The sequence below is a fragment of the Nyctereutes procyonoides genome, unplaced genomic scaffold, assembly GCF_905146905.1.
Source record: "Nyctereutes procyonoides isolate TBG_1078 unplaced genomic scaffold, NYPRO_anot_genome, whole genome shotgun sequence".
NCBI classification, from domain to species: domain Eukaryota; kingdom Metazoa; phylum Chordata; class Mammalia; order Carnivora; family Canidae; genus Nyctereutes; species Nyctereutes procyonoides.
Genome location: NW_026575160.1, coordinates 10,291,971 through 10,308,872, shown reverse-complemented (window position 1 = coordinate 10,308,872; position 16,902 = coordinate 10,291,971). Strand labels below are relative to the sequence as shown.

At 38.6% G+C, this 16,902-nt stretch overlaps 1 protein-coding gene across 1 annotated transcript; it reads left to right on the top strand.

The window, feature by feature from the left end:
- Positions 1-2,660: 2,660 nt before the first annotated feature.
- On the top strand, positions 2,661-11,104 carry TOMM7 (translocase of outer mitochondrial membrane 7). Its single transcript, XM_055314852.1, has 3 exons — positions 2,661-2,839; positions 6,641-6,689; positions 10,884-11,104. The coding sequence occupies exons 1-3, from the start codon at positions 2,737-2,739 to the stop codon at positions 10,897-10,899; spliced, it is 168 nt and encodes a 55-aa protein (XP_055170827.1). The 5' UTR covers positions 2,661-2,736; the 3' UTR covers positions 10,900-11,104.
- Positions 11,105-16,902: the final 5,798 nt, after the last annotated feature.

Genomic DNA, 16,902 nt, shown 5'->3' with positions numbered 1-16,902 from the left:
TCCTTAATTGTAAATTTACAAATAAGCATTTAGGTACACGCTCTGTGGTTTGGTTTTTATTATTATTATTTACTTATTTATTTGAGAGAGAGAGAGAGAGGCAGAGACACAGGCAGACGGAGATGCAGGCTGCATACAGGAAGCCTGTTGTGGGACTCGATCCTGGGACTCTGGGATCACGCCCTGAGCCAAAGGTAGACACTCAACCGCTGAGCCACCCAGGCATCCCAAGCTCTGTGGTTGATTAAGCAGCATGATTAAGGCTGTTAGTTCCTGATGAAATTCATACACCAATTCTACGAGTGTTTATAAATACAGTCATTGGGGATATAGGATTAATGAGATAGAGTTTCTGCCTGTAATCTACTTGGGGAGATAGGCATTTAAATAATAAATAAACTCAAAAGTGGCAGCACAGAGAAGACAGAGTGCTCAACTTGCCCTAGACAGGAGCAGGAGCAAGTCAAAGGAGATTACATCTTGGAGGAGATACTTAACTGGCTCTTACAAAAGAAGAGGGTGTGGGAAAACATGTCTGGCAGGGGTAACAGCAGAGATGAGAAATAATATGAGGCTTTCAAAGACTATGTAGGTTATGCAATGGATCTTTAATCTTTTATCCTAAAAGCAATTGGGGGTCCTTGGAGGGCTTTATTTTGTTTTAAAATCCACCTTTATTGTTTTTTCTTTTGATCAGAGTTGTATGCACACATTATGAAAAACAACACATACAGAGATATATACATGGAAACTGAAGATTTCCAATAATTCCTTCCCCTGTCCCCTGAAACAATAATTACTACTACAAAGAGTTTGAAGTATATTTCTCTATTTTTCTCTCTATGCACATAGTAACAAATATATGATGATTATTATAGAAATCTCTTGTGTGTGTTTTTAAATATATCTTTTAATGATTTAGTACTGAAATAGGATATTGAATTTGGAGGGAAAACTAGAGAGGCCAAAGCTGCAGATAAGGAGTCAGTCTTTACTTCAATAGATAAAATTGAATTTCTGGACCTGTAAACTCATCAAGGTCAGGTTCCATCCTCTCTATGAAGTTTTTTCTGATCCTCTCAGTTCACAATGCTAGCTCTCCCTTCCTAAAATTCATCTGCCTTCCCATCATATGTTGTGTATAATTTTATTATAAAACTTAGCACATTCACTTTGCATTGCAATCATCTATTTACTCCGGTCTTTTCCACCCAAACATTAAATTCTTAAGGGCAATGCCTTTCTTTCTTTCTTTCTTTCTTTCTTTCTTTCTTTCTTTCTTTCTTTCTTTCTTTCTTTCTTTCTTCTTTCTTTCTTTCTTTCTTTTCTTTTCTTTTTCTTCTTTCTTCCTTTTTCTCTTTCTTTCTTTCTTTCTTTCAAGGGCAATGCCTTTAAACAAAAATCTTCTATCTCTAGTTCCTAGCATACAGTAAGGCTCAATGAATGTTTGATGAAGGCAAATGACTTTGGCTTTGTTTAGCCTAACTGAAAGAAATGTATCCTTACTATGTATCAGGCATTTGGATAAAAAGATGAGAGACAGTTTCCTTATCTGTAAGACGAGGACTAATATATATATATATATATATATATATTTCTCTTTACAGTAATTAGTGAAGTTTAATGCAATGCAATCTTAAATTCTTTCAAAGATTAAAATCAACTGTTGTGTTTGAAACACTTAACACAGTGACAGGCGTAGAATTCACAGGTTATTATCATGAAGATGAGCCAAGTACAGGAATAGCCATAAAGCCACGTGAAATTTTCAGTGCCACTGGGCACCTTCAGAGTTTGACAGAAAATGTCATGATGGATCTTGGGAATAATCCAGGAAAGCCTTCAGGGACAAGGCCTTAGAAATCTCCTACACCCTTACAGATCAAGAAGTCCTAGGATAGGGTCAAAAACTCAAATAACAACAGTGGTCAGGCAGTTACTGAATCACAAGCTGAGAACTTGGGAAACTTCAAGGGCAACCCAATGGCCAGGTCCTATCCCTCAGTAACAGACTTCCTAGGAGTACATCCTCATCAGGCCCCCGCACAGAGCCTGCCAATCACTGTGTGTGTGTCTCTCATGAATAAATAAATAAAATCTTTAAAAAAAATTTGGCAAGTAATATATGATGTTAAATAAGAAAAACCACCAAACACCGGAGGAGTCAAAGAAAACATGGATCATAACCTCCCTTGCAGCTCAGCCTTCACTTGAAGAAACCGATACTGAGAGAGGTTAAGTAGCTTGTCCAAGATTACACAGCAAGTCAGACTAAGAGCCGGGGGGGAAAAAAAAACACACAAAAAACCCCACACTCCTTTTGAATTTAATGTTCCTCCTGCATCAAGCGAGGAACACCTGGAGGTGCACCTTAAAAAAATAGGTAATACTGTGGGAAGAGAAAGGGCATTCCAGGCTGAAGGAGGCTCAAGAGCACTGCCTCCAGTATCCCACAATCAGCCAAAACAGGCGACTCCTAAAACGTAAGGAAAGTAAAATGCAGACTTTCAGCAGACGTGGGGTGGAGGGTGGGTTGGGACGAGCCACGCATGCGCCGTCCGCAGGTGGCGCCTGTGGCAGGTCAGGTCGGGCAGTGAATTACGACCTTTGCCGGCGACGCTCACGACTCCTGCCGTAAATGCCGAGTTTGGCGCGTGCGCATCTCTTTCCTTGTTCGGCGGTCCCTACGCTGCCGCGGGGGTAGAGAGTTGTCGCTGCGCCGCCCTCGCCGTCGCCATGGTGAAGCTGAGCAAAGAGGCCAAGCAAAGGCTGCAGCAGCTCTTTAAGGGCGGCCAGTTTGCCATCCGCTGGGGCTTTATTCCTCTCGTGATTTACCTGGGTCAGTAGGAGGAGAACCTGGGAGAAGCCGGGAGGAAAGGGCGTGTGGAGGCCTCGCCTTCATGTTTTGGCTTTCCAGGGCGGGAGAGGGAGGCCGGACCACGCGGTGCACGTCCTTGGATGCTTGTCTAGTCAGGGGGGTCGCTCTGACCGGAGTTCGAGCCCCTGTTCTGTTCTTTACTGTTTCTTAACCGTCTTTGACAAGTCACGTAATCCCTCCCATTCCGTTTTTCCACCTGTAAAACGGAGGTGATCTCTACCTTTGAGGATAGTTGGGAGACGTGAAAGCGGCTCATTCCCTCGGTTACTGTGGTGGTGGGGGGGGGGGGCGTCGGGCCGTTTGTCCCCCCCTCTTCAGGTGGTCGGTCCTAAGTGGAAAGAGGCGTGTAGACCTCGTGGGTGTGCCGCTGCCTTGGAGCCTGTGTGCGACGGTCTGTGTTGGATTTCTCTCTGCCTCTCAGCTGTACGGCGAACAGTTTGGGTGATTTTTGTTATAGATCCCATTTTATAGGTGAGAAAATCGAGTCAGAAATTTCGTTGCTTGCTGAAGGCCACAGAGCTGTTCACTGGGGAGCTATGAACTCAAGTAATGGGGCACCAGGGTCTATACTCTTTTTTTTTTTTTCTTTAAGATTTTATTTATTTATTCGTGAGAGACACAGAAAGAGAGAGGCAGAGACACAGGCAGAGGGAGAAGCAGACTGCGGGGAGCCCGACGTGGGACTCGATCCTGATCCCGGGTCTCCAGGGTCACGCCCTGGGTCGAAGGTGGCGCCAAAGCCAGGGATGAGCCACCCAGGGCACCCCGGCCATACTCTTAAACACTATGCTGTACCGCAAAGATTTGTTAAGTGCCAGGCAAATATTTTTTTTTTTAGATTTTTTTTTTGAAAAAAAAATTTTTTTTTATTTTTTAGTTGTTTATTAAGAGAAACTATTCCATAACCCAGTGTTCGTGTTTCATAGTTCAGGAACCCCGGACAGTCAGTGACAAGCTTCAATGAAACGCAATCCAAAGAAATTCTTTATATTCCAAATTCACTTTGCACTCTGAAAGATATCGGCCTTCTTCATCTCCTCAAAAATCTTTTCATGGAATCATAATTTCTGTAGAAATCTACATATGCCTTCTTTCTTGGTTCGGCCACAGCAAACTTCTAGAAAGCTGCAACCCCCAGGGATACAGCGAAGGCTCCAACGATATGAAATTGCAGACGCTTGGCCGAAAGGCCTCGCATCTGAGGTTAAGGCACTTGAAGTCATGGTAGTCATTCTCCTTAACACCTACCTCAAACCTAACGGCCTTCCTAACAGAAATGGACAGCCTAGGCAAATATTTTCACCTATAGGGCTGCACATTGGGATTTTATCCTATTTCTAGCCATGGGCAATTTTTAATTTCTTGAACCATCAAAGTGTAGGAGACACAATGTTATGTTAGTTTCAGGTGTACAACAGTAGTGGAAAGGAAAAAGCCCCAGCTGTCAGTTGGCACAAAGTTTGAAATTTTGTTAGGACTCAATTTCACACTCTTTAAAAGAGTCCTTCCTATTTGTCTTAGGTGTCCTGCATTGTTCCAGGTAAAGCACAGGCGCTCTTAATCTTGTTGGAGCCTTTGATTATGCCGGATGTTTTCCAGGTGGCCTGGCTCCAGTTACCACATGAAATTCGCAAACCATCGGATAATCTGGGGACTTCTATGAGGACTTAAAAAATATCCTTTTTTCCCATCCATTTCAACCCCTCTCCCCCCTTTTAAAGCATTAACCTCCAAGATCTTAGCGACTTTGTATAAGTGTCCAGGATTGGACCAGGTAATTATGATAGCCTGCTCTTCTTGCAGGCCGTGTTCCCCCATCTCCTCCCCCACCCCTCAAGCGTTTACTTGATGGTAGAAGGGCCAGCTTCATTGTCAAGCACTAGGACCAGCTCTCCTTTTAGCTAAGAAAGATATGGGCACTCTGGTTCTTCCCTTTCTTTGTTCCTCCTCCTCTTCCTTTGTTTGTGTTTGTGGCTCCTTTTATAGCCTGCTCTTGCCTTCTTGGTTCCCCTGGTTTCTTTGCTGCTCTATAAGTCTTGACCTATACCTTTCCATCTTTCTCCCTTTTTTTGTGATTGCTTTTCTACGCCAGAAAACTAGCTGATTGCTACATTCTGTGTATCAAGGGTTTTGGTCTGAAGAGAATGTTTGTTTGTTTGTTTGTTTTTCCTACCCTAGAGTTTATTTTTCTTTTTGTGCACACTGGCTGTATTCTCGTTCTTAGGACTGCCATTACCGTGATTTTCAACCTAGCTTCCACTCCAGTTGACCGTAATGTTAGAACTGTCTTTTCAGTACTTTTTCCTTGTTAATCATTGTCTTTTTCTTCTCACGTCCTAGAAATTTAATTTCATTTCTAACCTAGTTCCCAGGTAGTTTCTTTTTCTTCTCCATCTACACTCTCACAAAAACTTAAAAACTGCAGATTGAATTTCTTGTGTAATTTAGATTTATATATAACTTTTAGGGCTTCAGGGAGTACATGGGCATAAAGTGCTATAAAGCAGAACAGACAGTGACATGATAAAGAATCTGTTGGAAACTGACCAACACAAAGATTTTAGTGAATCACCTGCTGGAAGAGAATTTTTCATGGTGTCTTGAATTTCTACAAATCTTGTGAGCAGAGGTTCTGACCACCCTTTGTTCCATATTCTTATATTCTTAAGGATGTTTGTGGAGTGAACAGCCTTGGAAAATAGTATCTCAAAAAAGAAAAAAAAAAGGAAAATAGTATCTCCTTTTAGAACAATGGGGAGACAGTGGTCACTGCCCATTACAACAGACTGGTTCCTTAAACTCAAGGTTTATCGAAAAATGATGACATTTTAACTATAGTTACTGCTGGGAGTAATAAACTCTCCCTTGTTTCTGACTCAGGATTTTGTGTCTTCTACCAGCATCTGTGAAACTGGCAGGCTAATTTGTTGTCTTGAAAATGGGGTAAAAATTCATACCCCCACAGTTCTTGATGCACTCTAATTTTGATCAATCAGCAAATTAGCATATGTTATACAGTTAATTAGTAAATATATTTTAAATGGCAAAAGGTTTATATGATCATACTTGTAATAAAAGTGTTGGCTTAATTAGGTTTTTAAACACTAATTTGGTTTTTTTTTCCCACTCTTTTTTTCTTCCAACGTTTGTTGCTTTATAAAAAGGGGTTTGTGGGGTATAAAATAAGGTATCCTCAATTGTTTTTTAAAAGTGTAGTTTTAAAAAAGTCTTTTTTGCTCTTTGTAGTTTTTTTATCTAGTATAGTTTGGTAGCTGTGTCATCTTTTTTCTGGGTAATGACTAAGAATGAAAGTGTATGCTCTAGGCTATGGTGCTAATATATACACAATTATATAAGAATAAGGTTATTTGTCCTCCCTACTGATTAGTCCTGGACATAATCTCATACTCTAGTTAAAATTCAAGACTAGGGATGTCTGGGTGGCTCAGCGGTTGAGTGTCTGCCTTCGGCCCAGGGCGTGATCCTGGGGTCCTGGGATCGAGTCCCACGTCGGGCTCCCTGCAGAGCCTGCTTCTCCCTCTGCCTGTGTCTATGGCTTTCTCTGTGTGCTGCTCATGAATAAATAAATAAAATCTTAAAAAATAAAATTCAAGACTGTTCTGTAGCACACAGGTAAATTTAGATGGTATTAGATCATTCTAGCTACTGTAGGTTGAAGAGAAACAATTATAAATGTTTTGTCTGCTAGGGTTTTTAAACTATAATTTATTCTGTTTCTCTCTCCTTCCCCCTCTACCCCAGGATTCAAGAGAGGTGCAGACCCTGGAATGCCTGAACCGACTGTTTTGAGGTACTGCTCTTACAAAGAAATATTTCAGGGCAAATGTTCATTTATTAGTACTTAGTAAATTAGTTCAATTATTAGATCACTGGGAAGCAAGAGTCATAGTTGTAGGCATTGTAATGGGGCTGTACTAGTCAGTATAGTTTTGGGCTGTTGGGAAACTGCAGCAGTTTGCAGAACAGTTTAACTTGTGTTATTAGGTTAATTGCTTTCTATCTCCTTCCTACTTTGTACTTACTCTACCACATTGTAACTGTAATGAAACATATTTACAAGAAAAAACTAATCATCCTACCATTTTGAGAGGTGAATGAACTCTTTAATTATCCATTGTTCTGTTTTCTCATTCAGATAAGTACAGTCTTTTAGATCATTCTAACAAGAATATATAGGATTTTGTTTTCTTCACCTAAAACTACAGTTGGTATCCCATGTTTTTAACTTTTGTTGATCACTTAGGTTTTTCAGTTTTTCAGTAATTTACATAACAGTATAATGGATATTTAGATAGATTTTATAGGTTTTGATTTATTTCCTTATAAATTCTCATGGGTGTAGTAAGTCAAAGTGTATAAACATTTATGACTCTGAAAATGCATTGTCAGATTTCTTTCTCAGAAACAGTCTTGACAGTGTTGGATAAGCACTTGTGAAAACTTTACACACACGCCATACATATTCATGTACTCACAAGTGTACGTATATATGTATACTTGTGAAAGCTGTATGTGTATGTGTCTACATGTACATACATATATATAATCTGAAACAGGCAGGTTTGCTTTGTAGGAAAGACTGATATTTATGTCACGTTGGTGACCAGGACCTGTACAGGTGCTATGTGATTTCATCTTGACCCTCTGTCTTACAGATCTTTCTTTTGGATTGCCCTAATAGACTTTGCATTGGCTATTCTAGGTTTTCTGTTTCTTCAGATTCCTACTCTAAGCCACTTTTTTTTCTAGAATGGGCAGAAAGTAATAGTAATACTTATAACAGGTACTTTTCATAGGTAACTGTTTTAGGTGCTTTATATACAGTATCTCTAGTTGTCACTTCAGTACTTCAGAGCAGGTCACCTAATTGATAGGTGGTGAAGTGTATCTGTCTCCAAAGTCTACACTCTTTCCACTGGGTCCTGTGGGCTTTCCCAGATAATCTTACCTCTTTTCTTATCGTGGTGCCATCTGATACGAATTTTCCTTCACCCCCTCTGTCTAACTGACCTCTCCTTTATCAGAGGAAGGGGTTTTTCTTATAAGTTTCTACTGTATGTGCCCTCGACTTGTCCATTTCTAAGATTTTGTTTTTAAGTAATATCTACACCCAATGTGGGGCTTGAACTTAAAACCCTGAGATTAAGAATCACATGCTGTAATGACTGAGCCAGCCAGGAGCCCCTCAATTTGTTCATTTCTGTAGTTAATCTCTTTTTCCCTGATAAAATTCTTTAGTAATTTGCTGCTGCTTTTCTTCACTTTCCTCTCCCTTTAACCATTTGTGGTGTGGCTTCTTAAAACTGCTTTCAGAGATCTCCACTATATTTCTTTTTCTTAGCCTCTTCCTTTTGAACTGTAAAATGGGGACTTGAGGTAATGTACCTGCTATTTACTAGCCAGATGACCTGAGAGCAGTTCTTTTCATAGGGATTTCTTACCTTAAGAAACATCAGAGAAGGGACAACCTGGTCAAGTAATGTGAACATTTTTCAGGTACTGGAAATTATCATCTAATACCTTTTCCCAAGAGGCCATTAGCCTTTCTGGAGTGAAGTTTCCTTTTTTGTAAGTTGGGTATAATATTCACTTCATAAAGTATTCATGAGGATTGAATAAAAATATTGTATATAAAGTGTTATGAGTATTTGGCAAGTGAACAATTAACTGTTAATTTTTAATCTTTTGTGTGTCATCTTCTTTACCTCACTTCTTTCTTCTGTGAGAACTTGTTCTAGGTACCAGATACTGCATGCTGTCGCAGAATAAACCACGTATTTTCATGCCTTTATCCCAATGCTTGTGCTCCCTCAACCTGGAATGCTCTTTCTCTTGTTTCCATAGGTTGGTGAAAACCTATGTCTAGAAAAGCCCAATCTCAAATGTCATCACTTCCTTAAATCTTTTCCCCCTTCTAGCTGAAAACTCTCTGAATACTTGTTTGTGTGCATCATTCTCTGCCTTACTTATGCTTGTTGTTGATTTACATTACATTTTGTCCTGTAAGCACCTAAAGTAGCTGCCAACAAGAAAGAGTTGGATTAACTTAATTAATTGCCTCTGACCTCTTGGTGTTTTTTTGGACAGGAATTAATATCACATTGCATCTTCTGGTAGGACTTTTAGATAGGATCTGCAAGATGGGAAATAGCATTTTTGTGCCCCAGGTGGCTGAGGATCCAGAGGTAGGACTAGAATGTGACTTTCTATTGTACCTTTTTTTGGCTTCAGTTATCCCACGAAGAGTTGATCCTTCAAAGTTGCATTCTGGATGGAGAAGCCACCCCCTGCATTTTCATTTCTTCACCATACACCTTATTAGTAGTGCTCTCTCCTCTCTGGTGTGCTTTTTCATTCTTTTCCGTCATTAGGGGCATCTTCTAGTTTTCTTCCAGTGGTATTTGAGATTTAGGGGAGAATTGATAGAGTGCCTGGAAAGGGTTGTTCAGTTTTAGAATTTCATATACCATGCTGCTTCTGTTGTGGAAACTGACTGGAGAGGCCTTCCTGGCTTACCTGTACTGGACCCTGAAAGGGACAAAACGATATCTGCTAGAATTACTATTAATATAAATGTTTTATTAATATAGAATTTATTATTCATTAATGTCAAGTTTGTTGTTTGTGCATAAATTTATTTGTATAATACTTATCTAAATATTAGCTCATGATTTACTTGTCTGCTTCCCTTGCTAAATTGTTGGGTTCCTGGGAGTTAGAACCACATTGGTCTTAGTATCTGTCCTCTTTCACCCAGATGGCACCTTCTATGTGGTCAGCAAATGTTGGTTGAAATGACTCCATACACAAAATGCAATACTTTAACAAACATGGAGGAGTAATTAGTAAAACATTATTTAGACAAAATACATGAACACTGAGGTTAACTAAGAGAATCATTGTTCCCATTGTCTATGTAAGGCCAAGGAAGATCTTTTTTCTTTATTTTGAATGCTCATTACCACTGAGAAGGAGACTTTCATAGATGAAGAGTTCATTTTTATATCAACCATATGCACAAATATTTGAGGTTTAATGGAAGATTTTAATACACTTTTGAGAATTAGAAATGGATGAGTGCTGGGCTTTTTCCTAGGCAAAGGGAAATACTTAAAAAAAAACTTCATAGAATATTCAAGTTATTTTGTAATGCAGTTTTATTTTACATGTCATATTACTAGCAACCACATTTTTAATCAGCAAGACTTAGAAATAAAACACCTCTAGTCTTCCTCCAGAGTCGTGTTACTTAGTTAGGATATGGTTTAGGAATTTGGCCAGAATGTTTGAAGTAAGATTTATTTGAGGCTGAAATTAAGGCTAGTAATTGCTCCTGGGATGTTTATGTTGTAATGGTTAAGAGCACCTGTGTCAGGGGTGCCTGGGTGCCTCAGTTGGTTAAGCATCCCACTCTTGATCTAATCTCAGGGTCATGAGTTCAAGCCCCTCATTGGGCTCCATGCTGGGTGTGGACCCTACTTAAAAAAAAAAAAAAAAGCACCTGGGTTACATCCCACTCTGCCACTTAAGATAGGTAACCATCTCAAAACCATGGTTTCCCTGTAGTTAAAATAAAGGGTGGGAGAGTTGGGAACTTTCTACACAGTACTGACCCATAGAAGCATTCAGTAAATGTTATTTTCAGCTTTACTGATGTGGTATCTAATAATGATGGAGTTTTATATTGTGGGTTCATCAATCCTTCATGTTAATGAAAATCATTAATCATTTATCTTTTGACAGACCTCAACTTACATTTTCCTTTGTGTTTATAATAGGTAATCACACTCAAAAGTAACAAACCTGTATTTCTTTAAGTATATATCTTTCTTTATTTGCTCAATGAGATCAATCCTTGCCTAGTATCTCTGAATTTGATAGATGAGTAAACACAAATGTAAATGTATATAATCTTCTAATTCTTAAACTGTTTAAACTTTTACTTTGGGGTTTAATTTATTTCTCCTCTTCACAAACATTTTAGCTTACTTTGGGGATAAAAGTCACCTGGATTTGGAAGCAATCAATGGACAGGAACAACATGGAAGGTGTGCGCTCTGGCTGGGATAAGAGATGGGACACCGTTCAGACATTCACCAGTTGAATGGCACAGGGCTCTTCTCAGATGAATCTGTGGCAAGAGTGGAACTTCTACTGACTTATTTATCATAGACTGTATCAAAATAAATGTTTTTAACAATGTTATGTCTTGAGTCCTTTTTGAATCAAACATAATGGACTATTAGGTAAAAATTTAGCCTTTTGTCTTTTTCAAAACAGTGAATTTATATATATGCCTAGATGCTACCCTAAAAAATAGAACTTTCAAGTTAATTCCTGGCCATTCACTTAACATGTAGATTCCATTTTCCTTTTGCATTGAATTAATAACCTCTGGGATTTTCTAAGGTAGTAAGAATATAGACAGTTCTCAGTTTGGTGAGCTGGCCCTTACTTCTTGCATGTCCCTGGAGTAAAGCTGTTACTGAAAGAAATGGATTCTCTGGCTCTGTTGGTAGAGATGGGAATGGCTTTGGGGAGTTGTGGGTCTGATTTATATGTCAGTTAAATATGTCTAAGATTTCCCTCACTGCTGTATGGAAATTAGACCTGTCTGGGCAAGAGCCATGGATAGTTACATAGAATAGTAGCACTTTCTACTAAAGCAGTTAATGGGAATTAGTTTTCAGTACTGGTTTCCTGGACCATTAACTGTATTTGAAGCCTATTTCTATTTAGCTTTTTCCGTAAATCTAACAAAATAGCTCTATTTATTTAGTTTTTAGAATTGTAATTCATGTAGGAAAGTAGGCCTGAAACCAGATATGATAGGATTTGGGAGGAGCCTGTTGACTCAGAATGTTTTAAACAGGCGGTATTTAATTAGAGAATGATCAGGAATGTAATCTCAGGTGACAGGGCTATCATTCCCAAAAATTCTTCCTTATTTCCGATGTAAAACCCTTCAGCTATTTAAGCCTATTTCCTCAAGTTTTGTTAACTTTACCATGGAGACTTAGGAGACTATTGAGGCTTATTGCATAAGGAGATTTTAAAGTGGAATTCCAGAGAGCTAACTGCAGGAAAGTCGTTTTTGGCAAGCACTTAATGTAATTGCTTCAATATCTCTATGAATCTAGGCACTTAATGATTTTCCTAAAAACTCTTTAACAGTTTTTAAATTCCATAAACTAGCTTAAGAATGTGCCCCCTCACCCCCCATGGCTAAATTTTAGTGTTGTGAACTTCTGTTTCCTTAGAATTGTGGTGCACATTAACTTCTCTCTTTTGCTCAGGATTTTCAGAAATTGAGATTGAGAAATAAAAACTGTCAGATATCCATTTTGATAAAATACTACCATGGATAGCAAACAACTGGTTTTGTGTTCATTGAGAGTTAATTTGTAGCTGTCTTTAAAAACCCAGTAGATTTTACAGTGAGAAATCCAGAGTTGGGTAGGAAGGGACCAGTTCCTGGATCTCCCATCTGAGGAAGCTAAGGGACAAGAGTTTAAGCACTTGTTCAAAGCATAGGTAAGAGCTAAGACTAGTACACACTTGCATGTGTGTATCTTAAAGTTTGTGAGATGTTTACAATTAAGCTATGTTTTATTGAATTTTTGTTTTTAGAGCAGTGCAGTCCTACTCAAGACGCATTGTTTTCTTCTGTGCTAGACACTGGAGAATCCTTATAATTAAGATTATTCCTGATCTTGATTTGCTCAGGCAAAAGTACTGACCTGATAGGATCTGGTTTAAGGTCTAGTTCTGCCACTCAGTTTCTAGCCTTTGGTGAATTCACTTAATCTTGAGGCTTCAGTTTCTTCTACAAAATAGGAATAAGACTTGCCCCAAGGTGTTATTTTCTAAATTGCTTCTCATAGCTGTTGCCAGACTAGCACCTAGAAACTTGTATGTTTTCATGTCTGAAAACGGTGAGGCCTAGTGGTTTCTATGATTTAGTTACTTCAACTGTTATTTTGAATTAACTTAGTATTTCCAGATGGTCCTGGAGTTGCATGCAGTGTAAGAAATGTTGCAGAAAGATCTGTGTACCTTTACCTAGTTTCCCTCAATGATGATTTGTAAAATTATCAGTGCAGTATTAGGGTATTGATTATTGGTGAGTCAATTTTTCCATCACCCTGTGGATGCCTCATGTTGCCCTTTTGTAGCCAACCCTCCTCACCCACACCCCACCCCCATCCCTAGCGCCTGGCAACTAGTACTCTGTTGTCCATTTCTTTAACTTTGTCATTGCAAGAAAGTTATATGCATGGAATTAATAAATAACCTTTTGAGATTGACTTTTTTCACTTAGCCTATTTATTTGTAGTCACTTAGGTTGTGTGTGTCACCTTATTCCTTTTTATTGCTGAGTAGTATTCCATGGATGTACATGGAGGACAACTGTGTTCGCAGTTTTTAGCTTTTAGGAATAAAGCTGCTACAGTTGTGTATGCCTTTTTGTGTGTTCAGTATGTGTTTTAGCAAGTCTTCTGGAAGACTGACACAATTCAGGTTTGAGAGCTGATGCCCTAGACTCAAAGAAGCCTTCCTCCTTCTCCTATACATTTAAAGTCTTTTCTACATAATATCCACAGTGACCCTCTCATTTTAATTAAACACTTTATTTTTTTATACTTTATGTAAGCTCCACGCCCAGCATGGAGCCCAACACAGGGCTTGAACTCACAACCCTGAGATCAAGACCCAAGCTGATATCAAGAGTCGGACACTTTGAGCTACCCAGATGCCCTAGCGTGATCCTTTTAAAATCACACCCCCATCAGAACTTTCCAGTGGCTTCCTATCACTGGGAATAAATTCTGAATTTTTACTTCCTGTGACCTATAAGACTGTAATCTGGGTCACACATCTTTGATCTCTTCATTGCCTAGGATTCTTCCCTCCATGTTCACTTCCACTCTTGCTGTTTTGATCTCTTCTCGTTCCTCAGTAAGGCCAGACGTGTACTTAACTTTAGTGTCTGAGTTGCTCTTCTCTCTGCTGGAACTCTTCTCCCAGATGTCCGCATGCCTGGCTTCCTCTCTTTATTCTCTGCCCAGATGTAACCTTGATAGAGAGGGCTTCTTTCAGAAGAGAGTTTGTAAAATAGCAAACTCTACACTTGTCTGTTTCCCCATCACTTCCTTATTTTCATCTCACTTTTTTTGGAGAACTTTTAACCCATCTGTGTGCATGCAAATAATCTTGGCTCTCACTCCTAGAATGTAAACTTCATAAATGCAGAACTGTATTTGTAGCTTTAGAGGCTAGTACAGGTCCTAGTAATGGTATATACTCAAAAGAATAATGAAAGAATTGTAGGATTGTATGTATTAAGTTAAAATGCTTTGAGAACTGGAAACTTACATAATATGGATCATTGTAAAGGACTAGTCAGTATTTTTCTGTTACCCAGAATTAGTAACATAGTGCTGGCCAAGGATTTGACATCAAAAAATGTTGGAAGGAGGTTAACATGGGAAAGGGAGTGTTGGCTATGACTTGGCACTTATTCATTTGCCACAATAATCCTGTCAAGTAGGGCATTCTTTCTGTTTTGCAGATGAAACAGGCTTGGGTCATTTCCCCTAAATCACATTAGAACCTAGAGTTGCTAACTAAAAACTTATGATCTTAGTACTGGTAACATGGCACATTTAAAAATAATTTTTGCAACCGATGAGATGATACAATTACAACATCTACAAAATGTTAACATTTCAAGTTCCACAGAGGGCCCATACACTTTACCCAATATCCCGGCCGGTACACAACAGCACATGGAGTAGTCACATTCACATTCTAAATTTAACTTATTTGAAATTACTATGTATACTACAATAAACCTTGAACATTATATTATCTTTCCTTGAATGACTCCATTTCTATTGAGGTATGTTTTACATACAATTAAAAAGATCTTAAATGTATATTTTTGATAAGTGGTGTCAATTATATATACCCTGTAACTACCACACCAAGATGGGGACCAGGATCTCCTTGGACCTGGGATCCTTAGTATATCGCATGTGGTAGGTGCTCAACAAAGGTTTTTGAATAAAATGTATAAAGGTTTTTTGAGATTGACAGATGAATTGTAATAGAGAAGTTTGATGTTTTCTTCTTCCTGTAAGAAGCAAATATATTAAAAGGTAAAATCAGAGTTTTACTCAAAACTAGAATGATAAAAAAGAAAGGTACTGTAGCATTTTCTTTCCTATTGTGTCAAGGATAGTCCAGAAGAGGAAGTAAGGAAAAGATTATGGAAACAGGGAAAGACATTTTTCTCCTGAAGAAAACTGAGACTTGTGCTACTAACAGGATATAAGCCATGAAATGTCAGCAGCTCCCCGGGGTTCCCTAAGGCATATTGAGGGTGAGACCAGAGACTAGAAGGAAGCTCCCAGGAAGCAATACTAGAGGCTCCAGAAGGAGTGTCCTAGAAAGCAGAACTGAAGGCCCCCAGAAACTTCCAGGAAAAGAAGTTTCTATTTCTGCCTCATGGAATTTCATATTGCTGCAGACCAGTGACCACAGCAGATTTTCCTTTCTCCCTTTTTCTGAATCATAATTTTAATTTGGTTATGTTTCTCCTATGCCATCTTTTTGTATATTAGTAAATTGGAGCAAGTTAACTTGACTTAAAGTTTTCTTAGATTGCTGGACCATGGGGCAGCCCAGGTGGCTCAGTGGTTTAGCGCTGCCTTCAGCCTAGGGCCTGATCCTGGAGACCTGGGATCGAGTCCCACGTCGGGCTCCCTGCATGGAGCCTGCTTCTCCCTCTGCCAGTGTCTCTGCCTTTCTTTCTCTCTGTGTCTCTAATGAATAAATAAATAAAATCTTAAAAAAAAAAACAAAAAACCAGATTGCTGGACCATGGAGAGCCATTTGGAGCAGATGGGAAGTACTCGTTTCCTAGACTTTCTGAACTTTGACCTGGATGCAATGTCTAGATGAGACTTGGGAGTTATTTCCTTGGGAGAGGATTTACTGTGAGTTATATATGAGCATTAGTACATATAAATATTTGGTCAGCAAAGAAATAGACACTTCAGAGAATGTTAATTTATCAAAAATTTATTTTCTGTTTCAAATTGTCACATTTAGCTGCTCATTGCAAACAAGGTAAAAGTGTCTCAAACTTCTTTGCAGTTCGTTGTGACTCCATAACTAATAGTTTGATCATTGAGATGTAAGCAAAAGTGTTGTGTGGTACTTCTGAGAAGTCTCCTTAGGGAAGTATGTTTCCTGGAATGGATATGAAATGACAGGCTTACAGTTAGTTACTCTGGGCCATGAAGATAAAGGCCAGGCCCTAAGGAATGGCAGTGTGTACCATTAGGAGTCTAGGTCTCTGAAGACTTTAATGAAAAACCCCTGTTTTTCCACACTTTCACTGACTCATGTGTCATCAGATTTCCTGGTCTTTCCAAGCAGATGAAATATGTTTTGTAGTTTTAAATATCATTTTTCTTATGAGTGGGATAGAACATATTTTCATGTATTTAAGGACCATTTGTGTTTCCTTTAGTCCATTTTCCTGATGGAGTATTGATCTTTTCCATATTGATTTATAGGCACTTTATATTTTAGGGAATTTATTTGTATCTGTGATATGAGTTGTAGATATTCCCCAGTTTGTCATTTGAATTTGCTTGTGACCATTCTTGTCAAACAGAAGCTTTTGAATTTTACAAATCAGATTATTGACTTTTTTAAATGCCTTAAAAATTTTATATCATACTTATAATAGTCTTTTTCTATCTTGAGATTAGAAAAAAACGTTTTCCCAAACTTTGCTATATTTGGTTTACATTTCTATATTTTTTCCATTTTTAATTAATAACTAAGACAGTTTCTCATTTTACTTCACCATAATGAAGTTATGATCTTTATCTACTACCTTGACTTCTGGTTCCAGGGAGGAGATAAGATCAAATAGATTATCTAACATAGGATCAACTAGACAAAGTACGGGCACAATGAAGTAAGAA

What these genes read in the sequence shown, in the direction of transcription:
- TOMM7 (XM_055314852.1), top strand. Translation starts at nt 2,737, where the DNA reads ATGGTGAAGCTGAGCAAAGAGGCCAAGCAAAGGCTGCAGCAGCTCTTT. An exon ending in TCCTCTCGTGATTTACCTGG is followed by an intron (nt 2,840 to 6,640) that starts GTCAGTAGGAGG and finishes CCTCTACCCCAG; the next exon opens with GATTCAAGAGAGGTGCAGAC.